A 25059-nucleotide genomic window follows, 5' to 3' on the forward strand; every position below is an offset into this window, starting at 1 on the left:
AATAGCCCTAAACAAATCTCATGACAATTATATACAATATATTTTGAACCACCATTCAAACATCAATAAAGATGCACCCCTGCTACTTATACATGGATCGTGTAGGGTTACTTTCCATTAGAATAGAATAGAATGGAGCTGGAAGGGACCTGGGAGGTCTTCTACTCCACCCCCTGCTCAAGCAGGAGAACCTGTACCATCTCAGATATGTGACTGTCCAGCCTCTTCTTAAAAATCTCCAGTGACAGAGCACCCAAGTTTTCTGGAGGCAAGCTGTTCCACTGGTTAATTATCCTCAGTCAGGAAGTTTCTCCTTAATTGCAGGTTGCTTCTTTCTTTGGTTAGTTTCCATCTGTTGCTTCTTGGCCTGCCCTCTGGTGCTTTGGTGAATAACATGACTCCCTCTTCTTGGTGGCAACCCCTCAAATACTGGAATACTGTTATCATGTCTATCCTATTTCTTCTTTACTTTAGACTAGCCAAACCCAAGTCCCGCAGCCATTCTTAGTATGTTTTAGTCTCCAGGCCTTTAGTCATCTTAGATGCTCTTCTCTGAATTTTCTCCAAAATCTCAACATATTTTTTGTGATATGGTGACCAGAACTAGCTGCAGTATTCCAGATGTGGTCTTACTAGGGTTTTATAAAGCGGTACTAATACTTCGCGTGATCTTGATTCTGTGCCTGTTTATACAACCCAGAATTGTATTAGCTTTTTTGGTGGCTCCTGCACACTGCTGGCTCATAGTCAAGTGATTGTCCACTAGGACTTCAAGGTCCCTCTCATAGTTACTGTTTTTAAGCCAGGTCTCGCCCAATCTGTACTTGTACCTGTGGTTTTTCCTGCTTAAATGTAAAACTTTGCTTTTCTCCACACTGAAACTCATTTTGTTGCCTAGGGCCCATTGTTCAAGTTTGTCAAGATCTTTTTCGATCCTGAGTTTGTCTTCTGGGGTGTTTGGTGTCAGTTTGGTGTCATCTGCAAATTTGATGAGTTCCCCTTCATTTTCCTCATCTAAGTCAATGATGAAGATATTGAAGAGTATTGAAGATGGAACCTGCTTACTTCTCTCCGTGTGGATGTAGTGCCATTGAGGACTACTCGTTGAGTATGGTTTGCCAATCAGCTACAGATCCATCTAGTGGTGATGTTGTTTATTCCATGTTTTTCTAGCTTACCAAGGAATAGGTTGAGGTCTACTTTATCAAATACCTTTCTGAAATCTAAGTATACTATATCCACAGCATTTTGGTGATCTACATCCTATACTTTGGGGCATTATAAGAAAATAGACTCCAAGAACTCCAACTTGCAAAGTTTTGCTTTTTCCATTATACCACTGGGAATCAGTGTCCCAAATTTTTGTTGTCTAACTTACAGATGTATTCCCTATTTTCTCTGGGGACCGTGGAACAGATAAAACATCAGATAGCCTTCTTGAAAGAGATGGCAATAAAGATGAAACTGCAAAGTAGTTATGTAAATATTTATCCTGACACTATTATTGTACTATAAAAAAACATAAAAGCTTCTTCCAATATCTGATTAATATTACCAGTGCCTCAGGGGAAAAGGCATTAACATTTATACATCAGCATTTTATTTCCTTATTTTGCTTTGTTGTATTTTACACTGTTACATTGTTGTGTCCTCTTCTTACAACAACACATATACACCCAAATTGAGCCTAAAATTTCTGTTGCTAAGTGAAACAGTTGAGTTGCCCCATTCTTGACACAGCTGTTAAATGAATCACTGCAGTTGTTAATAACATGGTTCTATAGTGAAACTATGACCTGTTATCATCACAGATGCTAAAAGTAACGTCTGGGTTCACAAGAATGCAGTTCAATACCTACGAAGGTTGTCAGGCTGGAGAAGAATGCCTGATAAAATGATTATGTGACATAATAGAATGGAACGCTCTTTGTTCTCTATTGGCATATTGAAGAAAAAAGCATAATCCAGTAGCTATCAATGATCCACCTAACCCTACGTTCCACTTCTCAAGAAGAGCTATAGTTTTTACAACATAGACATTCGAGTTTAGTTTGCACAACATACTTTTAAAATATGGTCAGTCAACCAGACTGCATTTTTTGTGTGTGAGAATCCCAACAATTCGATTAAGCAAACAACAGTAAACAGATCTAAGTTAGAGTACTGCAGAATTACAACTGCTTTCTAAAGCAACTGCACCGGTATTAGGCAGAAGATAACTACCTTACTTTTTGTTACTATTTTGCAAGTTGAATTAGGAACAGAATACTTTATTATACCACCATTAATGTACACTGGTAAATACGACCTCTCAGTGAGGAGCTTTGGAAGATGTACCGGTAGTACTAAAAATTCCACGGGGGTGAACATTGTTAGTGACCGATCTCAAGGTATTACTACTATTCTGCAGGAAATCAGGATACTTGGCTCGAGGTTGACTCAGCCTTCCATCCTTCCGAGGTAGGTAAAATGAGGACCCAGATTGTTGGGGGCAATAAGCTGACTTTGTAATAATGCCGCTTGGGGTGTGTGTGAAAGCCCTAATAAGCAGGCGTATACATAGAATGAAGGCTACTGCTAAGCTTGTAAGCCGTCCTGAGTCTTCAGAGAAGGGCGGGATATAAATGGAATTAAAATTTAAAAAAAAAAATTAAAATACTTCTCTCGCACTTTTAAAACCTCCAGCTCAGCCTCAAATACGCCGCCTGCCTGTATCGAGCACAGCAAAATTAACCAGAACCAGGTCCAGAGTTTATTTCCCACCCACCCCACCCAAGACGAGTCTGTCCCTTAAGGCTAAGTTCTGGCACATTCCTTTGAAGACCTGCCTGAAAGGTCAGGTTTGAACTCTCAGAGAAGACTCAGAAAAAGCAGCTCGAAAACACGCGCGCGCCGAAGCGGGAGGAAAAAAAAAAGCGGTTCCCGCGGTTCTCGAGGACGGCTGCGTGCACTTCCTGTTCGTGTGACAGGCAAACCCTTCCCCCTTCCCCTCCCCTCCAACAGGGACACGGGGTCGCTACCGCCCCGGAGTTTTTCGCCTCCCCTCCTCGGCAGGTAACCACAGCCCTGCCGCCGATAGGAGAGAGACGGAGGGGGGGAAAGCGACGTTCTCTGCGAAGCCCTTCGCCTCCCAGAAGGCCAAGGACGCAGACCAGAAGCGGAGGGAAGGTTCCTTCCCCTGCACTGCCCCGTCCCTCCTCGCTCTCGACGCCCACACCTGAGGGAGGGGGGGGAGGAGAGGTCGGGAGGGCTCGTCGCCGCCCGATCGGGAGGGGCAAAGGCCCTGGACTGCCGTCGGCGTACGGCAAAGCGCAGCGGCTACACACGTACCTGCAGTTCCGGGAAAGGGGGCGGGGCCAAACCTGGTTACCGAGAGACGCACCGCCTCTTCTCCTCTTACTGTTTTGCTTTGGCTTACCCACCCACCCCCACCCCGCCCCTTCCGTTTCGCAAATGTCGAACCCCGCTTCCGCTTCCGGTGACGCGACGTAGTCAAGTCAAGCCAGGCCAGGGCGTCGAAAAGTTCGGGCTTTTCGCGCTCTTGCTCGCGCTCCTTTCTCCCCGACCCCACCCCACCCCACCCCCAGTTCGAAAGGCGGATGCGGCGCAAACAAAACGATAAAACGCCGCGCGTGTCTTTTCGCGGGCGGGTTGCCCTGGTGGGCAGGGACCGAGTAGTCGGAGCTGTATCTTGTGTTTTTTGAAAGTTATTCGTGTTTTCTCTCGTTGCGGAATGAGCTCCCGTCTTTACATTCGTTACCTCAGGGGGGGAAAAAAACATGACGTGACAGCTGGAGCTGATGCATCGCGGACTGGCTCCCTCGGAAGTACTTTGCTCTTGGCTGAGTTCACGCGGCTTGCGGAATCGGGCTGCGGAATCTGCGCTGCAGAAACACGGTCGGCCACTAGGCGGCAGTGACATGGCAAAGAAACGCCTGTTTTTACTCCCGTCTGGCGGTCATCCGCGTTTTTTGCAGCCCAAATCTGATAGACCTAGCTCAGGGGTAGGCAACCTCGGCTCTTTTATGACTCACGGACTTCAACTCCCAGAATTCCTCAGTCAGCATAGCTGACTGAGGAATTCTGGGAGTTGAAGTCCGTGAGTCATAAAAGAGCCGAGGTTGCCTACCCCTGACCTAGCTAAACTAAATCATAGTTTGTGTAGCCATGACTTATTGAATAGTCCCACTTGGTTGGATGTGATCAGAAACTTAAGCTGTAAACTAATTTACAAATCACACTAAGCTAAAAATAAAATGAGCCAAAAGGCTATATTTGGGTTTAGTATGCTGTGTGGAATTAAACTGTTGAGTTTAATCAGACTGACTCCTACATAATTTAGGGTACACTTTTGTTATTTAAGTAGCCTTTTATAACGTTGATGTATTGCTAAGTATTTTGGCTATGATGGAACTTTCTGGGGCCCTTGCTTTTAAATCTCACCCAAAATCAGAAAACTGATTTTTTTAGATCACTCTTAAAGTGCCAAGGTGCCTGCTGTATTGGCAATCGTTTGGCATTGTCAGTTCTGTAGAGACATTCATTGAATCCAGAAATTTCAGCATGAATTGTGATACACTCTCCACTTTTTACATGTATCTATAAAAGGTAAAGGTTCCCCCGCACATGCGTGCTAGTCATTTCCAACTCTAGGGGCCGGTGCTCATCTCCGTTTCAAAACCGAAGAGCCAGCGCTTGTCCGAGGACGTCTCCGTGGTCATGTGGCCGGCATGACTGGACGCCAAAGGCGCACGGAACGCTGTTACCTTCCCACCGGAGTGGTCCCTATTTTTCTACTTGCATTTTTATGTGCTTTCGAACTGCTAGGTTGGCAGAAGCTGGGACGAGTAACAGGCGCTCACTCTGCTACGCGGCACTCGGGATTCGACCTGCCAAACTGCCGACCTTCTGATCGACAGGCTCAGCGTCCTAACCCACTGAGCCACTGCGTCCCTACATGTATCTACAACTTTCTAATACAGGTAGTGTTACTATTGCAATAAACATGTTATTTACTCAACTTGGCCCTCATATGGACACCCAGTCTTTAATTTGTATACCTTTTCTGTTTTTTACAATATGTATTAGCACAATTCAGCCCTATTCTCCTAAATCAGTATTCAAATCAGCAGGGCTCACAAGTTAAGCAGAATTAGGACTGTTGGTCCTTTGATGAGATTCCACTAGAGAATTGCAGGGTAATACTATCACTAGGAACTTAAAGTAACATTCTGAAAAAAGATAGTACTAAACCATGTCTAGTTTGCAACCAAGACAATAACATAGACTTAGCATAAAAAGTCTTACGATGGCATAAGAAGTCAAGCTGGACATGTGTGATTTGAAGAGAAGCTTACTGGAAATTAGTTTCAGAAAAAGCAAAGCATCCTCTTAAAAAGTAATATATATTTAATATATTGGACTTCAGAAACTTTTTCATTTTCTTCCAGTATTTTTTAAATAACTATAGTTTTAACTGCCCTTTTGGACAGGTTTTCATTCAATTTGAAAGATGGCTGTCCATTGTCTATTGTTCATTTTAAACTTTGGCTATAATACCCTTAACTGGGGGTGGGCTGTACTTTTATTTTTAAAGTTTGCTTTATACTTAAAGGCTATCTTGCCAACCAAACAATACTTAAGTATTATGGAAACCAGAAATTTAAAAAATGTGTGCTTTCTGATTGCTAAGAAATAAAGCAAATAAAGGTACAATATAAAGTGAAGCTGGCAAGCAGATTCAATGACTGTTGGTGAGTTCAGAAAGAACTAGGAATGAAAAACGCTGAGTTTGGAGGTATCCCTTCACATTGTGTGGTGCCACAAGTTTTTTCTCCACTTCTGTTTAATGTCTACTTAACTGCTGGGTGAGGTCATTTGTAGGCATGATCTGAGGTGCACAATCCAGAGTCTTTTGAACTCAAGACTCCTACTAAATGAACACATGGCAGTTGTGGCTAGATAGTCTTTGCCCTTTGCATGACTTCGGACTGTACACTAGTTGCATCCATTCCGAGACCAGGAAGCCCTATGCTCAATAACTCATGCCCTGGTAACCTCCCACACGGATTACTGTAACACATCCACTTCTGCCCTTGAAGAACATTTAGAAGTTTCAGCTGGTACAAAATATACTGGCATGGTGTTCTGAGTCAGCCCTCTTCTGGCCTTGTAATTAGGCAAACCCCTATTCAGAAAGAAGAGACTGGAGAGCGTCCAAGGCTAAAAGGCATCTGCCAAGATTTATTACGCAGTTAACAAAAACACTAGAGCTAGTCTTCTCAAGCGGAAAAGTTGCTTTCAGCAACCAGCCCCTCCCCAAACACTCCTTTTATAGAGAGCTCAGGGCGTGGTCTCCCTGTGCCTCCTCCCGAGGAGTCCCGCAGCCTTTCTTTGTTTGTTCCTGCTCGACCGCCTCCTGCGTCGGGCGTCCTTGAACAGGGCCAGCTGTGGGTCATCTTCCTCCGCACTCTCGGGCTCACGCAGCTGAGAAGAGGTCCCCGGCTGAGGACTCTGCAAAGCCTCCAAACCATCATCAGCCGGTTCGTTTCCCTCCTCCCCCTCATCTGAGTCATCCGATACATCAGAGCCGGCTGTCGGACCCACAGGCTGGCCCTGAGTCACAACACTATCCCGCACCGCAGGGCCCTTCCCCCGGGTCTGCCGATCCGGATGCGGTCGGGATGGGAACTGTTCGTGAAAAGCAGTCACCAACGCAGGGGCATGAACGGCGGTCGCGTCTTCCCATGTGAAGTCCTCCGGCCCGTACCCTTTCCACTCGATCAGGTACTGGAAGCGACCTTTCAGCCAGCGGGAATCCCTGATGCTGGCGACCTCGTACTCGGGGGTGCTGTCGCCATCACCAGGTCCTGATGGGGGAGGTTCCGCTTGGCGAAGTGGACAAGCCGGTTGTTCGGGGACCAACAAGGACCGATGGAAGACGGGGTGCACGCGCAGGGAACGTGGCAGAGTTAAACGATAGGCGACCGGGTTGATGACGGCCTCGACTGGGAACGGTCCAAGGTAACGGTGGTCCAGCTTCCTCGCCGGCCGAGTAGATGGTAGGTTCCTGGTGGACAGCCAGACCCGATCCCCCACCGATAATGGAGGCGTATCCCTTCTCGACCGATGGGCGAACCTCTTGTAGTCGGCCTTGGCCTTCTCCAGCTGCCGTCGCACCAACCGATGGATCGCCTGTAATTCCGCCATGAATTCGTTCGCTGCCGGCTCCGGTGAGTCCACGGGAGAAAGGGGGAAAAACCGGGGGTGATAACCCACGTTGGCCAAGAACGGTGTCATCTGCGTGGAGGTGTGCTGCGAGTTGTTAAAGGCAAACTCGGCTATGGCCAAATAGTCCACCCAATTGTCCTGCTGCAGGTTAACATAGCAGCGCAGATACTGCTCTAAGATGCCGATGACCTTCTCGGTACCCCCGTCGGTCTGAGGATGATGCGCGGACGAGAGGCAAACCTTAATGTCCAACGCCCGCATCAACTCCTGCCAGAAGCGGGCTGTAAACTGGGCCCCCCTATCGGAGACGACCCTATCGGGAAGGCCGTGCAGCCGGAACACCTGTTGGATGAACATGCGACTAGTGGCGCGAGCTGACGGTAAGCCGCGACAGGGGATGAAGTGCGCCATCTTGGTCAACATGTCCACCACCACAAACACTGTCGTGAAGCCGGAGGATGGGGGTAGATCCATCAGAAAGTCCATGGACACAGCCCCCCAGGGTCTCTTGGGCGTTGGCAAAGGCTGCAGTAAACCAGGCGGGGCCCCTGTCGCTGACTTGGCCTGCCTGCATGGGACGCAGGAGGTGACATAAGACTGGACATCGTGTCGGACTCGGGGCCACCAGAAGGTACGGGAGACCAGGTTCAGAGTCTTGAACAAGCCAAAATGCCCCGCAGCCGGGTTATCATGACATTGGCTGAGGACGAGTCCCCTGAGTGGCCCTCCTGGAACATAGAGCCGGTCACGATAATACAGGAGTCCATTCGTGACCGACCAAGGTGAATCTGGCCCCACCTCTTCCTTCCGCTGAGCCACCCACGCCTCCTGCTGCTGCGCCTCCCGGATCCGAGACCGTATATCCACCGGCTCCCGCACCGCAGCAAAAGACTCGACGGGGATCACTGTCCTGGGCGGAAGCTTGTCTTCCACTCGGGTGTACTCGGGCTTCCTGGACAGAGCATCCGCTCTCTGGTTGCGCCCGCTTGGTATGTACCGCACCCGGAAGTCAAACCTCGCAAAGAAGAGGGACCACCGGATCTGGCGTTGGTTCAAATTCCGAGCGGTCTGCAGGCTTTCCAGATTCTTGTGGTCCGTCCGGACCTCGATTTGATGCCGCGCCCCCTCCAGATGATGCCTCCAAGCCTCGAACGCCGCCTTGATGGCCAGCAGCTCCTTCTCCCAGATGGTATAGTTGCGCTCCGAGGGGTTTAATTTCCGAGAGTGATACGCGCAAGGGAAAAGGGTACCGTTGGGCGTCGCTGCCTGGAGTAACACGGCCCCAATGGCAATGTCGGAGGCGTCCGCCTCCACGACAAACGGCCGTTGCGGGTCAGGATGCTTCAAGATGGGCTCCTTCATGAAGGCGTCCTTCAAAGCTTGGAACGCCTGTTGTTCGGGGGCGTTCCACTGGAACCGAGTCTTCTTCTGCAGGAGCCGGGTAAGGGGTGCTGTCAAGGCAGCAAAGCCAGGAATGAATGTTCGATAGTAGTTGGCAAATCCAAGAAGTCGCTGAACATCCTTCACGCGACGTGGGGGTTGCCAACTCTGCAACGACTCAACTTTACTCGGTTCCATGGCGATGCCCTCAGGAGAAATGCGGTGACCCAAGAAATCGATGGTCACCTGGTAAAACTGGCACTTCTCCAACTTGGCAAACAGCCGATGTTTCCGGAGGCGCTGCAGGACCTGACGGAGATGCTGATGATGCGCTTCACGCGACGGGGAGTAAATCAGGATGTCGTCCAGGTAAATCACGACAAACTGGTCCAACAGATCTCGAAAGATGTCGTTCATAAAATGCTGAAACACAGCGGGGGCGTTGGTCAGGCCAAACGGCATCACCGTGTACTCGAAATGTCCATAGCGAGTACCAAACGCCGTCTTCCACTCATCACCCGGCCGAACCCTGACGAGGTTGTAAGCTCCACGCAGGTCCAGTTTCGTGAAGATCTTAGCCTCCCGGAGTCGGTCCAAGAGCTCGGGGATGAGGGGCAGCGGGTAGCGGTTACGCACCGTGATGGCGTTGAGTTTCCGGTAGTCACAGCAGAGCCGTAACTCGCCCGACTTCTTTTTGACGAAGAGCACGGGCGCAGACACTGGCGAGGACGAGGGCCGGATGAAACCACGAGCCAAATTCTTTGTCAAGAAGTCCCGCAATGCAGCCAACTCGGGCTCCGACATGGAATACAAACGCCCCACTGGGAGAGGCGCATCAGGAACTAGATCAATGGAACAGTCATAGGGCCTGTGCGGGGGTAATTGGTCCGCCTCTGACTCGCTGAACTCATCAGCAAAGTCGGACAGTTCGGGAGGCAAAGAAACTCCTGAGGAGCCCTCCACCTGGCCGGCACAGATATGGCGGGTGTGGTCCACGCACTGCAAACTTGGGAAGGTGACCAAGTTCTGAGACCAATAGATCTGTGGATCATGCGCCCGGAGCCACGCCAGTCCCAGGACCACGAGGAAGTGCAGATCCGAAGTGATGTAGAACTGAATGGCCTCCACATGGGAACTGATAGCCATACTCACTGGTTGCGTGGCGGCCGTAATAGGCCCGGACAGGAGCACTCGACCATCAATAGTCTCCACTAGCATGGGCGGATCCACCGGACACTGAGGAACAGCCCATTTGGCCACGAAGGCCGAGTCCATAAAGTTAGTGGTAGCCCCAGAGTCAATTAAGGCATGGACCGGAATCCCCTCTGGCTTGCCAGGAAGGATCAGTCGTGCCTCCAAAATCAAATGCCGTGGAGGTTCACAGGCACCATCGGAATGGCGTCGCTCGGCGTGGTCGTGGTGGGTCGTCTGATCTATCACACCGTCTAGATCGGGCTCGGGCCGTTTCCCGACAGCAAAGCAGGGGACTTTCTCGGGGCCGGCTTGGTCACTGATGCCCGCTGACGCTTCTTTGGACAAGAAGCAGCCAAATGTCCAGGGTCCCCACAGTAAAAACACAACCCCTCCGATCGTCGTCTGTCCATTTCCGTCACCGATATACGGGACCTGGCGGCACCCAGCTCCATTGGCTCCTCCCTCTGGACTGGGGGCTCACGCACAACAGGGGCGGCAGGGGTCTGAGGGGTGGCACGGCGACTCTTTCGCTGCTGCAGCCGGGCATCGATCCGCAGACAAAGATGGATCAGCCCATTCTGATCTGAGGGAATGTCCACGCGGGCCAGCTCATCCAACATCTCCTCTGACAAGCCATCCTGAAAGGCATCCACGAGCGCAGCCTCATTCCAGGCGGAATCCTGGCTAAGCAGCCGGAAATCGCTGATATAGGCCTGTAGAGGGCGCTGACCCTGCCTCAAAGCTTTCAGGCGTCGGGTGGCAGTCTGCGCCTTAATCGGGTCCTCGTACAAGAGGCGCATATTGTCACAAAACCCCCCAAAGTTATCCAACAAAGGGCTAGGCTGTGCCAACAGAGGCGTGCCCCAACGAGCTGCATCTCCCGACAGAAGGCTCAACACGAATCCCACCTTATCTCGGTCAGTGGGGAAATCAGCTGCTCTCACGCTGATAAAAAGCTGGCATTGTCCCAGGAAGGCAGGAAACAGTTCTGGATTACCAGCAAATTTATCCGGCATAGCTATCTGACATTTCCTCCTGGGTGGGGGTGCAGCATGTACCTGAGCTTGCAGTTGAGCCACCTGAGCTGCCAGCAAAGTGAGTTGCTGGGTGAGCTGGGCATTCTCGGCAAGAAGCTGCTCCATCGTAGTAATAAGGGGTGGGTGGCTGAAAGCAAACTGTTCTGAGTCAGCCCTCTTCTGGCCTTGTAATTAGGCAAACCCCTATTCAGAAAGAAGAGACTGGAGAGCGTCCAAGGCTAAAAGGCATCTGCCAAGATTTATTACGCAGTTAACAAAAACACTAGAGCTAGTCTTCTCAAGCGGAAAAGTTGCTTTCAGCAACCAGCCCCTCCCCAAACACTCCTTTTATAGAGAGCTCAGGGCGTGGTCTCCCTGTGCCTCCTCCCGAGGAGTCCCGCAGCCTTTCTTTGTTTGTTCCTGCTCGACTGCCTCCTGCGTCGGGCGTCCTTGAACAGGGCCAGCTGTGGGTCATCTTCCTCCGCACTCTCGGGCTCACGCAGCTGAGAAGAGGTCCCCGGCTGAGGACTCTGCAAAGCCTCCAAACCATCATCAGCCGGTTCGTTTCCCTCCTCCCCCTCATCTGAGTCATCCGATACATCAGAGCCGGCTGTCGGACCCACAGGCTGGCCCTGAGTCACAACACATGGGCAGTTATAAGTGCCAATGTATCAGCACGTTACACCTCTACTCTGCAAGCTACTTTGGTTAACAGTTTGCTTCCAGGTTCAATTCAAGATGCTGGTAATGATCTATAAAGCCCCACATGTCATGAGCTGGGTTATGTGAGGGACTGCCCCTCTCCAATCACATCCCATCTGGAAGGGCATGTTGTGGGTCCTATCCACAAAGGAACATCATGTGACAGGAGCCAGGAGAAAAGTCTTTTCTGCCATTGCACGTGCTCTTTAGAACAGGGGACCCCAACCCCCGGTCCATGGACTGGTATCAGGCTGCGGCATGCCAGCAACCGGTCCGCACAAACAAGCAAAGCCCCATCCGCGAGATGCAGGCAGCACACAAAACCACGCACCCTCCAGTCCGTAGAAAAAGCTCTCTCCATGGAGCTGGTCCCTGGTGCTCAAAAGGTTGGGGACCTCTGCTTTAGAATATCCCGAACATGCTGGCCTTCCCAAGATTCTGAAGACATGACTTTGCCATCTGAAGATCTGGTGACCTAAGTATGGAGGCTGCAAAGAGGCTGTATTTCTTGGAAAAATTTGTTAATGGTTCTTAGCCCGGTGTGCCTTTGCCAAAATAGGATTTGAGCTGAAAGGTATATTAATATCTTTATATATGCATAAGTAAAAAAAGAAATCCCTCCTGCATACAAGATGAGAGACCCCTTCAAAAGGAAAAATCATTTTATATATTGTTCCTACATACTGGGTTTGGAATGTGTTCCTCTATTAGCATAATTTAACTCATCTGTGATATAGTGAGCGTATTCAGTAACTATACGTAGTTCATTATCATCCCATTATACTCTTAGCATGATCTTGTTAATGACCTCCAAGGTCCCTTCCAACTTTACTATTATGATTATGATTCATTATAAATAAACTTTGAGAAAACAATGTGTGTGCAATTTCTGAGGGACTTCAAAAAATTCTGCTTAACTTTCTGCTTAACCTTGGTGGAGCAGTGGGCTAATGCCTCCTTAAGTAACACCAGCTGCCTGCAATTAGTGCAGGTTCGCATCCCACCAGGCTCAAGGTTGACTCAGCCTTCCATCCTTTCGAGGTAGGTAAAATGAGGACCCAGATTGTTGGGGGCAATTAAGCTGACTTTGTAATAATGCCATTTGGGGGGGGGGGGGCGAAAGCCCTAATAAGCAGGCATATACATAGAATGAAGGCTATTGCTAAGCACATTGATTTGTGCTTAGATTGTAAGCTGCCCTGAGTCTTCGGAGAAGGGCAGGATATAAATGGGATAAAAAAAATAACACAAAATAGAACAACACCCTTGTTTTAAGTACTTGGGTTTTGTGCTTTGGATTAAAAGAATTGATACTTTTATATCTGATACTATCCGTTGTTCTGTATGGTCAGAGACTTCAGGAGGATTTCGGTCTTTTTATCCAGAAACACCTAGTATGTGCCAACTCCTTTTGAAGCTAAAATACTGCTACAGTTCCTAAATAGTGCTGAGTTAAATCCATATGTTAGCTGAGGAACCAGAGAGTCCAGAGGAAGTTATTCTAGGTAAGGAAGTGTGTGAGTAATGTTATTCTATGTTTGGAGGTGAACCTTATAAAAACCAAAATATGGCTAGGTGTGTGCAGATATCGGCTAAAAACTCACTTTTATCTCCAGGGTCTGTTACATCTTACTCAAATATTATTCCTCTTAGAAAATCCCAATAAAAGACAAATTACAAGTGGATTTTCAAGTGAAATGTGCCTTCAGATGCGATAAAACAATGCTAGTTCTCAAAAAAGGATTCTTTGATATAAAATATACATTTTATATCAAACTAGTATTACATTTGGAGCAACTTATAAATACATTTTGAAAGACCTTTGCAAATATTGCAGTTTAATATTTTCCCATCAGCAGCATTAGAAATAGTGCAAAATAGTTTATGCTGAAAAGCTTTATGCTTGTAAAGATGGGTATATTGAATCTGTTATACTGTAACTTTTATTAAGACATTTGCAATGGATTACTAATATATTTAGATCTCAAGATAACTTTTGCTGCTGCAGTTATTTGTATATAGTTGTAAAACTCGTATGTTGCCGACAGCAAAATAGATTAAACATGATTAAAGATCCTTTTATCATGCATGCTATAACATACATTGTATTATACCTTGTATTTTTATATGCAGTCTGGGGCTGTGACCTCATATATTTTGATTTATTGACATAAATACACAATGTGTTAAAAGAAAAGGAACCCAAAATGGGTCAAATTATTTAAGATTTTTGTTTAATAGATGATATATAATAACAAATTGTATCCATATATAAAACTATTTATCATAATAGCTTAACAATTAAACATGAATATAAATTGTGAGTATGAATTATCTCTGAAAGCACGCAGCTGTAGCACTCTTTGCAAAGGAGAAATCTAGCTAAGTTTCCTGAATATATAGCTGGAAATCTTCAAAATCTGTAAACAGAAACAGAAGCATCTCACCCAGGCAACTTAATTTAAGTTTTTCATTATGATTTCTTGATTTCCATCAGTATATACACTAAAAGTTGAAATTCTTTGCTTTTATAAGATGTGAGAGCTGTTTCATAATAGACTTCACCTTAGAGATTCCAAATATTTTTGTTAAATATTTAGTCTAATGGAAATGATTGATAGGTTAAGGCAAAAGAGAAAGAAGAACATTGGGCAAAATAGCACCCTTTCCAATCATCTGTCTTAAAGTTAAATGCAAGATATCTCTTATCCTACACCTCTCTAAACATGATATAATAAAATATTAACATCTTTAATCCTTAACTGCCTTTGAAGAACTTGGTTCACTATAGCAATAATAGCCAAGCAACATGGAAATACAAGTGGACAAGCCCTTAACGTATGTACAAAATTTAATGTCTTCAGCATAAAAAAGGCTGAGAGCCAACACCTTGTAAACATCTTGTGAGGATCCTACAGACCATAGGGATATTTTTTTCTGAATAAGCTAAGTTTATAATTTATAATAAATGCATTTACTACTGATGAACCTTAATGGCCACTTGTTCAGTGACCTTACAAGCCTTACAAACAGATTAACAGCACTGAACGAGTTGTAAGTATGAATGGACCATGTACTTAACTTTGATTGTAGCATCATCATATGATCACAATCTGAAGGACTAGCTTGTAATATCACAGCATCCTACGGTCATGTGATTATCTTTTCTAACCTTTGCCAGCTGCCTACAAAAAAAGTCAATATGGAAACCAGCAGGAAGTAGGCAAATGGCAGCCAGGTGATGTCTTCACTTAACAAAGGCAGCCAGAACTGCTGCAATTTCTTTCGCTGGCACACTCATGAGGCATCGCGCTCTATGACAGTGTTTCTTGGTCATGGAAATCCCTGTCACAATTGCCATTGTTAACCAAAGACTACCTGTATTCTTTAAAACTGGGAGCCTTTCATTGGGAATTATAGGGTATCCCAAATTTACGGGAGATTATTCAAATATATATGTGAAATATTTAATTTTTGTTAATAATAGCTTAGGTTGTGACCTTAACCAAAGGCCATCTCCAATAACTTTAAAATCTCTAGTTTCTAATGTCAGAAGGGCTTCAAGGCTGTGCAGTGTAGTTTTAACTGTCATTTCTATATAAATTATATTCATTTTGTAGAATTTTGATAGTTTTAAAATTGTTATTTAGTAGCTGATTGAAGTTGATTCTCTTAAATGCCTATAGCAACCATTATCAAATAAGAATTACTCCAAGGTTTCAGTTTCTCGTCAGAAGAAAAATTAAATTCAAATCTTCTTCCAATAAAGTCAAGGTGTGTCTAGCCGCATATGGCTATCTTTCTACAAAGACAGCCCATGAGCGGGAATTTCTTCCAAATATGAGATGTACATCCTTGTAGTATCTGATGTGCATATTTCTTCAATATGACCAAAAGGTGGATTGTGATATTTTATCTTCTCAGTTTTCTCCTTTGTGTTCTTGTTAAAAAAATACAGAAAAATATACAGAAATATAGACACACAAATATAGTCCTCAACTTATGACCACAATTAGGGACATAATTGAGTCATAGTCAATTTTACAACCTTTTTTATCACAGTTGTTAAGTGAATCACTGCAGTTAAGTAAATTGCATGGTTGTTAAATGAATTAGGCTCCCCCCATTGACTTTCTGTGTTAGCAGCTGGCTGGCAAGGTCACAAATAGTGATCACATGACCCTGAGATGCTGCAACCATTATAACTACATACTAGTTGTCAAATTTTGATCAACTGATGATGGAGATACTACGATGGTCGTAAGAGTGATGACCGGTTGGAAATACCTTTTCAGTACTGTTGTTACTTTGAACTGTTTAAATGAATAGTTGTAGGTTGAGAACTATATGTAAAAAGAAAGCAGTTACATGTGTGAGTGTAACTATGCTGGTAGTCCTTGTTTAGGAACTACAACCAGGACCAGCAACTTGGTTGCTAAATGAAACTTGCTAAATGAAACATTTGCTAAGTGAAACTGTGACTGTACTTATGATTGTACTTCATCTTTCCTTTGCTTTACAGATGTAAATATGAGGACTAATCACAAAGTTACTTTTTGATCACTGTCATAACTGAATGGTCACTAAACAAGGACTACTGTAATGGCAATGCCAGCAAATCAAGCAGAGCAATTCACCTATCATTCTTACTTTTGCTTGTAACACATATGCAACTCTCTAGAAAATACTCAGAAAAGAACCTATAATAGTAATATTTAGCTAAGAGCATAGAAGAGACAAGGGAAGAGCTCCATGTTTAAGATATGCTTTCATAACACACACACACACATAGGCATTCTACTGTAGATTTTAGTATATTATGCTGTGAGATATATATAATTTACTATTATATTAAGAATTGTTAAAACTATTTTTTCTCATATTGCATGTGACAAAATATTAGGAGAAAATTTTAAAAAAGCATTTATAAAATATAAGATGCAGCTGTTCCCTAGAAAATACCAATACAATAAAATGTGTACAAAATTTGTAGCAGGTTTTTTTTTGAATGCCATCTTTCAGAAAAATCTATTTGACATTAAGAATGCATAACTAAAAGATATTTCTTATCAAGTCCTCTGTTATTCCTTATCTTCTGAGGTAAGAGAAGGTGGTGTGAGGTAATTTTTTTGTAATTTCTCTAGCATCGCTCTTTCTTCCTCTTTCAGAGTTTCTTTCTCTTTCATCTCCCATCTGAAATTAAATTTATGAGGTATTTATGTTAGCCACACTGGAATAAAAATAAATTATTGTTAGCATTGTATTATGGGAACATATTACAATTATTAGATTATAACTGAGCTTACAATTTTCTTATATTTTTGTGCAACCTTTTTTATTTTTACAAATCTAGCACTGATAGATAATTTTTTTAAAAAGTCTCAGAATATTTCATTCTGTAAATTTCTCAATTTTATTATGTTCAGGTTCTCTTTTGAATCTATTTACTAGCTTATAGAGCTATTGCTGTAAATTATAAAAGGAATGTAAACAAAATAGACCAGAATTTGTTCCTCTGTGTTTCGGTGCCTATCAGCAAACAAATAATAAGATTCTGAGCTCTCTACATCTCTGACTGCACTAGAAGCCTCTTATCCCTATAGTAATTATAGACAGAAGGGATGTCTTAGAAACTTATATCTCAATATAGAGAGAGGAAGATAGATAAGTGGTAAAAAAAACTTCCATCCATGCATTTCTTTTCTGAGTTGTCATTATTAAGCAAAGGTTACTCATTCCAGAATCAGCCAGCTTAGAAACTCTGCACAGGAGTCAGCTAAGTGTCCATGTTTAGCATTATTATTCTGCACATTGCTCAACTTCACCTGCTTCTGACCTTTGCAATGTTAGCTACACCAGCATAGTTGTGAGAGATATAATCTTCTGGGTACTCATTTTACCAATTTATTAATAATGCATATATTTTTCTCACTTATTTAATGCATTGCTGCAAGGCAGAACAACAAGGAAATACTTGTATATAACCTGCCAGACTTCTGGGCAAGCTGGATTGAACAGACAGAAGAATACAAAGATACAAGACAAAATAATTTCTGATTTAGGAAGAAAAGGCTAAATAAGCCATTACAAAATAGTTTCAGTGACTGCTTTGTTTCAAGTTTTGTTTATACTACAATGTTCAATTTTGTACTCTTCTTTCTCTAGCCTGTTCTATGTACAGGGCTTGAAGTAACTCTCTCTCTTGGGTGGGAGGGACAATTTCCACCTGTCTGTTGTTTTGGTAATGGACAGACTTGGAATTCAGACTGTGTACATTTGTTTACTTATTTTTAATAAATGTATTAATATATTTGATTTATTTAACAAATTAAATTTAAAAATATTTCCGCCCATCTTCCCTACAAGGTGAATCTGGGCATTTGATCATATGAAAACTAGATTTCATCCAAATGTCCTGAATGTTAATTTAGAGTAAGAGGTTTGATATACCCATGAAAAGTGGGGGAAAGGATGCAAGAGAAAAGCAGAAAATAAGAATAATAAAGTCAGAAAATACAAACAGATACCGGTATGTCATATATCTTCCAATAATTTCACATGAAATACATTAATTTAATAGGTAGAGTTCTTTTTCTATTCCATGGTGTATCACAAAGAATGAATCCCACATGTCTAGTAACAATATGAATTTATGACTCAGGTGTTTTGAGATCACAAATTTAATTTGAAATATTTATCTTAATAAGATGTTTCCTATTTTACATATAACATAAACTATAAATAAAACATTGAAAAAATAAAATAAAACATTTAAAGTTTGTGAAATTGAGTAACACAAATATGGCACTGAGATACTCCTTACATGACAAGCTGTTTATCCACTTAAAAATAATCTTAAGACAGTTCAGTTCAGTAAGAAAGGTCCATCATCAGTAACAGTTTTCTATACCTATTGAAAATGTCTATCGCTATTTGAGTGATAAAAATTTGATTTCTAAAATGAAAACCTAGGGGTTTATCAAGTATAATTTGCATACTGGTTAGATGTAATTGCATTATTACGTTTAAAGAAATCCAGACATATAAGAAGCTCAGATGCCAAGAAGTTATTTTCATTTGAATAAAAAGCAGAACTTAGTACTGAAAGCTCCAGAGATGTCCACAGTAGAAATGTCTTTATTAGCATATCCAAAATATATTACACTATTTTGGCAGCATCATTTGGCAAGATCTGATCACATACCAGTTCAAGTTAGATGAATGTGTTCATTTTAAAATCCTGGCTCTGTGAGCTGAATTGCCAGCTTTCAATTTATATTATTCCAAATTAACAACAATGTGAATTTCAGATAAGTCTATTAAATCTATAACTGGCACATACCTTATTTAGGATCACATTAGCACGTTCAAAGATTAAATTAAATTTGCTGTCCAAATATGTAATAATTTGGTCCAAATCTTAGTGACAGTATGGAATACTTTGTTTATGAGTAAAAGAACAATCATAACAACTTTGAAAATTTATCCCAGACAATTTTATTTTCATACAAATTGTAGAATTAATGTTGTCATAATTTATAGTCATGTACATATGCTTAAATCTTGTACTCATACGAATCAGATTAACATCATGAGCTGGGGTGGAATTACATTCTGTAATTATTTTCTTTTATAGTTAAAGAACAAAATCATGTTCTATTGCTGTACATATGTGAGTACTGTAAATATCAATACTATGTGAAAAATATAGAAATGGAAAATAAGTTATAAGAGATGTTCAAGTCAATATTCTTATCTGTATGGACGGTACAGTTAAAGATTTAGCTGGATATGTATAGGTTGTAGTTCTGAAAATATAATGTCATATTTAATGTCCATGATAAAAATCCATGTAAAATTGGCTTTCAGAATTCTATCTTTTCTCGGATTGGGGGAGTACCTGATTCCAAGTTTAGATACCAATTCTAGAACAGTTGCATAGTTGTCTGCATGGTAGCTGGGTGTGTATGTTCATATATATTCGCACAAAGGCATCTGCATCCCACAGAAGAGCATCAATAGAATACATGAATTTGGACACAAACGCATACTTCAAAACCCACCATGCTAAGCAATGCATTCTGAAGACTACACAAACAATAGGCCACTATGGACTATATGAAATAAACCCCAAAATCCAAATAATTTAATCAAATTTGCTTTTTAAAAATGTACTTGAAATGAAAAGAGTCAACTTTTAAAAAGTTAGAGGAACAAAACTGCTACCTTAGACAATTGCTCTACCTTTCACCAAAATGATATAGTTGGGTAGGGTTTCTCAGTAAGAGAATTGTTTGGATGTACCATTTTAGCCTTAAATTGCAAGTGTACATTGCAGGAGGGGAACCTTAATACAGGGCTTTTCAACCTTTTCACCCATTATACCACTTTTAGGATATGGCAACATCCGAGTACCACCAGTCACCTAGCACGGTGTCAAAAACATGATGACCAAAAAAAAAAAGGAAAAAAGTGATGAAGTACAGGTAGTCCTCGACTTACAACAGTTTGCTTAGTGATTGTTCGAAGTTACAATGGCACTGAAAAAAGTGCCCCCCAAGCCACAGCCGAGCGAGATATCTGCCTGCCTGCCCGGTGGCGCTCTTCCTCCTGTCCAAGGTTTTCATTGTTGTGAGCAGTTCTGTTGAGGATTGGCAGCGGGGGTCGGGTGGGGGGTGTTTGGTTTTTATTCCCCCCCTTCTGCTGGGTGGTTGCAGCAGGTTTTGGTCACTTCACATGACCTGGGACACTGTGACAATCATAAATATGAATCAGTTGCTAAGCATCTGAATGTAAATCACAAGACCCTGGAGATGCTGCAACATTCCAGCTGATCAGCGCTTCTTCTGGGCTCAGAAGCGCCAGGATCAGCACCAAGCTCCAGCTGGAGCCTGGCACTGATCCTGGCGCTTCTGCTGAGCCCTGGCAGCCCTGCAGCTCCATCCGTCTCTCGCTCAGGCTTGTGTGGTGCTGCTACCAGTTCAGCTCATTCCCCTCCCCCGCTACTTTTCTAGGATGGTCGCATGCCAATTGCCAATGTACCACAGGTGGTACCCGTACCACTGGCTGAAAAGCCCTGCTTTAATAGATATACTATTTATTGTTAATTTAGACTTCATGTTTTATTAATATTGATATACAGTTATTTATACAAATATTTAACTATTAAGAATCTTTGGATCGACAAGTCTGAAAACACCAGGTGAGTTTCCTTCAATCTTTATGAAAGTAAGTTTTAAATACAAGTTTAAAGACTTTAAAAAATAGGAGAAGTATAAAGAGTAAAAGGGTGATTGATTTGGGCAAGTTACAAATAGACTAAGGATGCAGATGGATTCTAAATAAGATTTTGGAATTAACTGAAATAAATCTTGCTGCAAAAATGCTTTTTAAAAATTCTTTAAAATTCATTAGGATGAGAATTTGAAGGTTGGATATTAAAGGGAATCAGAAGAAACTAAAGATTCCAATTAAAGAAGAAGAACAAATTACCAGGACCAGATGGATTACACCCCAAGGATCTGAAGGAACTGGCAGATGTGATATCAGAACCACTTCATCATCTTTCCAAAGATCCTGGAGCACTGGGGAACTACCAGACGACTGGAAAAGAGCTGATGTAGTTCCCATATTCAAAAAAAATGGATCCAGGAAACTACAGACCTTTCAGCCTGACCACAATACCTGGGAAGATCTTGGAAAAGATAATCAAGCAACGAATCAGCGAACACCTAGAGGCAAACAAAGTCATTACCAAAAGCAACATGGGTTTCTCAAACACAGATCATGCCAAATAAATCTTATTGCATTCTTTGACCAAGTGACAAAATTAGTCGACCAGAGGAATGCTGTGGATATAATTTACTTGGACTTCAGTAAGGCATTTGATAAAGTAGATCACAAACTACTACTTGATAAGATAGAAAAATGTGGGTTAGACAGCATCACCACCAGATGGATTCATAGCTGGCTGACCAGCCGTACTCAGCATGTGGACCCCAATGGAACTGCATCTACATGGAAGGAAGTGTGTAGTGGGGTGCCCAGGGGCTCTGTTCTGGGTCCTGTGCTCTTCAACATCTCCATCAATGATTTGGATGAGGGGATAGATGGGGAATTCTTCAAATTTGCAGACGACACTAAGCTGGCAGGAATAGCCAACACTCCAGAAGATAGGCTTAAGATACAGAAGGATCTTGACAGACTTTATCTAATAAAATGAAATTCAATAGTGAAAAAAGTAAGGTTCTACATTTAGGCAAGAAAAACCAAATGCACAGGTATAGTATAGGTGGTACCTTGCTCAATAGTAGCAACTGTGAGAGGGATCTTGAAGTCCTAGTGGACAATCACTTAAATATGACCCAGCAGTGTGCTGCAGCTGCCAAAAAAGCCTACACAGTGCTAGGCTGCATTAACAGAGGGATAGAATCAAGATCACGTGAAGTGTTAATACCACTTTACAATGCCTTGGTAAGGCCACACTTGGAATACTGCATCCAGTTTTGGTCATCACAATGTAAAAAAGATGTTGAGATTCTAGAAAGAGTACAGAGAACAACAACAAAGATGATCAGGGGAGTGGAGGCTAAAACATATAAGGAACGGTTGCTGGAACTGGGAATGTCTAGTCTAATGAAGAGAAGGACGAGGGGTGACATCATAGCAGTGTTCCAATATCTCAGGGGCTGCCACAAAGAAGAGGGAGTCAAGCTATTCTCCAAAGCACCTGAAGGCAGGACAAGAAGCAGTGGAACAACCTGCCTCCAGAACCTGTGAATGCTCCCACACTGGAAGTTTTTAAGAGGAGACTAGAGAATCATTTGTCTGAAATGGTATAGGGTTTCCTGTCTGAGCAGGGGGTTGGACTAGATGACCTCCAAGGTCCCTTCCAACTTTATTATTATTAACACTTAAATTGTACATACTAATACAGAGTAAACACTGGACTCATTTAATTTGAAGAGTGTTTGCCTTTATAGGTAGATTAAGGTTAAAAGTTATTACAAAGGAGTCATAAGTATAATCTTATAAGATTCAGAAAGATCTGAAAGTTTAAAAGTTTAAAATGCCAGGCTACAAGAATGATATGGAGATATAAATAAAACTGTGACATTTTAATAATTAAAAAGGATATACAAACAACAAACCAGGAGATTGGCCTGAATAATTTTCCTATAATGGATTTACAAAAGAGATACACTAACGCTTTGCGGAATTTTGTGAAAAGGGACAGGAAAATATGAAAAAAATCAACTTCCAGCACTTTATCTGAAGGGACTAAAAATCAAGATTGTCAAATGCAAAAGAAAGGAATATAAAGTTCGTTTCTTTGATCACGGTAAAAATAGATTTTTAAAAAAATTTCTGGTGACCCTTAATGGACTTTTGCTGATCAGGACTGAAACAATGAGTCTTTAACGATATGAGAAGAAGAGATTTTTTGTATTTTAAGAGAAGGTGATAGTTTATTGAAATTGTTTATAATTGTAATGAAGGGAGAAGTAATTTCTTTATATATTTCCTTTTTTTCTTTACTATATTCTTATTTTCTATGTTTACCTCTATTTTCTGCACTATTTTTTTCTTTTTTAAAATTTGTATTAGTTTTGGTAATTTGATAAAATTCCTTTATTTTGAAAAAGGAAAGGATTTTGGCAATTATCTACAGCAATCAGTAATCCAGGGCGGGAATCTATTAGGTTAACAGTTGCAATCCAATTTCTGTTTAAACTTATCACTGAATAACAGTCCACTATTTCCCAAGGCAGTCTGTTCACTGTTGAGCTGCTCATAGCATTAGGAAAATTTTCCTGACATCCAACCAAAATATATTTCCATGTAATTTAAACATCTTCTGTTCTGTAACAACTCTGAAAAATTCTGCCTTGTCTTCTACATGACAGCCTTTCAGATGCTTGAAGACAGCTGCCATGTCTTCAAACTTCTCATTTCCAGGCTAAATGTACCCACTGCCTCCAACCATTTACCATAAGTTGTTCTTCCCAAGCCATTTATTTTGTACCTGTCTTCTAAACACAATCCTGTGTGGCAATATCTAGAACTGGATAAAATACAGAGGACCAAGATGATTAGTCTAATCTATAGATAGATAGTGATATATTGTCTGTGGTCTTTACATCTGTTGTCACAATTTAAGGCTATATGTTTTTTGCCATTTCTGTATGATCTGCAATTGTTCACTTCATTTTCCCTATCAAACACAGCTACCTTGATCTTTATTTATCAAATGTTTAGATCCATACAATTCAGATTTCATACAATCAACCTGCAAAACTTTCAGCCTCTCAGATAACACACACTATAATCTGTATGCAAAAGAACATAGATATTCTAAAATGAGCAACTAAAATGATCAAAGGCCTGGAGACTAAAGCATAAGAATGGCTGCAGGACTTGGGTTTGGCTAGTCTAAAGAAAAGAAGAAATAGGGGTGACATGATAGCAATATTCCAGTATTTGAGGAGCTGTCACAAAGAAGAGGGGGTCAAATTATACTCCAAAGCACCAGAGGGCAGGACAAGAAACAATGGTTGGAAACTGACCAAAGAGAGAAGCAACCTGGAATTAAGGAGAAACTTCCTGACAGTGAGGACAATTAACCAATGGAACGGCTGCCTTCAGAAATTGTGAGCGCTCCATCACTGGAGGTTTTTAAGAAGAGACTAGATAGTCACTTGTCTGAAATGGTATAGGTTCTCCTACTTGAGCAGGGGACTGGACTAGAAGACCTCCAAGGTCCCTTCTCTTCTCTTCTCTTCTCTTCTCTTCTCTTCTCTTCTCTTCTCTTCTCTTCTCTTCTCTTCTCTTCTCTCCTCTTCTCCTCTTCTCTTCCCTTCTCTTCTCTTCTTAACCAATCCACATCTGTGATTACTACCAACTGTCTTGTAAATTTATTTATAAACATATTAGATAACTGAGAGGACATCACATAACTTTGTCTTATACTTTGCCCAGTGTTGAACTATTTGCAAATATTTAATGTCTTCACTGCATATGCTTTACTTCCATCACATTTAGCCTATATATGGAATATATATTGAATGAAGCAGAATTGGAGGAAATATTACCTGATATGCTGAAGATACTACTCTGCTAGATGAAAAGAAAAACTTAAATTTAAAGAATACTATGGAAAAAATAGGACTAACATTAAATATAAAGAAGAACCAACTAATAACAACAAGTACAGCAACCAACCTTAGAATTCATACTGAAAATAGCTTCTGCCTTTTAGGATCATTTGTCAACATTAAATGAACCAGTGATCAAGAAATACACCAGAGACTAATACCTGGTAAGCTAACAATGAAGGCCTTGAAGAAGATATATGCTGTGTTGTGTCTATATCTACAAATATCAGAATCATGCAGGCAACCAAGAAAACAAATCGATCATTGAACAAATAAATAAATGCAGAGTTCTAAATAAAGACTAAATAAAGATAAAATAACTAATACATTTAGTTTTTCCTTGTAAAATCTCAATATTTTCTCCTTTGGAGTTTGTATTTTAA

At 42.2% G+C, this 25059-nt stretch overlaps 2 protein-coding genes across 11 annotated transcripts in view; both read right to left on the reverse strand.

Moving 5' to 3' along the window:
- ARB2A (ARB2 cotranscriptional regulator A) overlaps positions 1–3781 on the reverse strand; it is a gene marked incomplete at its 5' end in the record, with an annotated part of 224307 nt that extends 220526 nt beyond the window's left edge. For 6 of the 10 annotated variants that reach the window (XR_014025682.1, XM_081321746.1, XM_081321752.1 and 3 more), the window contains one exon: positions 3761–3779. Coding sequence is in view for 1 of the 10 variants with exons in the window: in XM_081321747.1 (XP_081177873.1) it covers positions 3761–3781 (21 nt within the window). Of the gene's footprint in view, positions 1–3330; positions 3397–3760 lie in introns of those variants that run through there. The other 4 variants (XM_081321754.1, XM_081321756.1, XM_081321747.1 and 1 more) reach the window with 3 other exon arrangements.
- A 9964-nt stretch (positions 3782–13745) lies between these two features.
- KIAA0825 overlaps positions 13746–25059 on the reverse strand; it is a 173584-nt gene continuing 162270 nt past the window's right edge. Inside the window, exon 19 of the mRNA XM_081321758.1 lies at positions 13746–16715. Within this exon, the coding sequence (XP_081177884.1) occupies positions 16604–16715 (112 nt within the window). The 3' untranslated portion in view covers positions 13746–16603. The remainder of the gene's footprint in view (positions 16716–25059) is intronic.

This window comes from Vipera berus (genome assembly GCF_964194415.1).
Source record: "Vipera berus genome assembly, chromosome: 2".
NCBI classification, from domain to species: Eukaryota; Metazoa; Chordata; class Lepidosauria; order Squamata; family Viperidae; genus Vipera; species Vipera berus.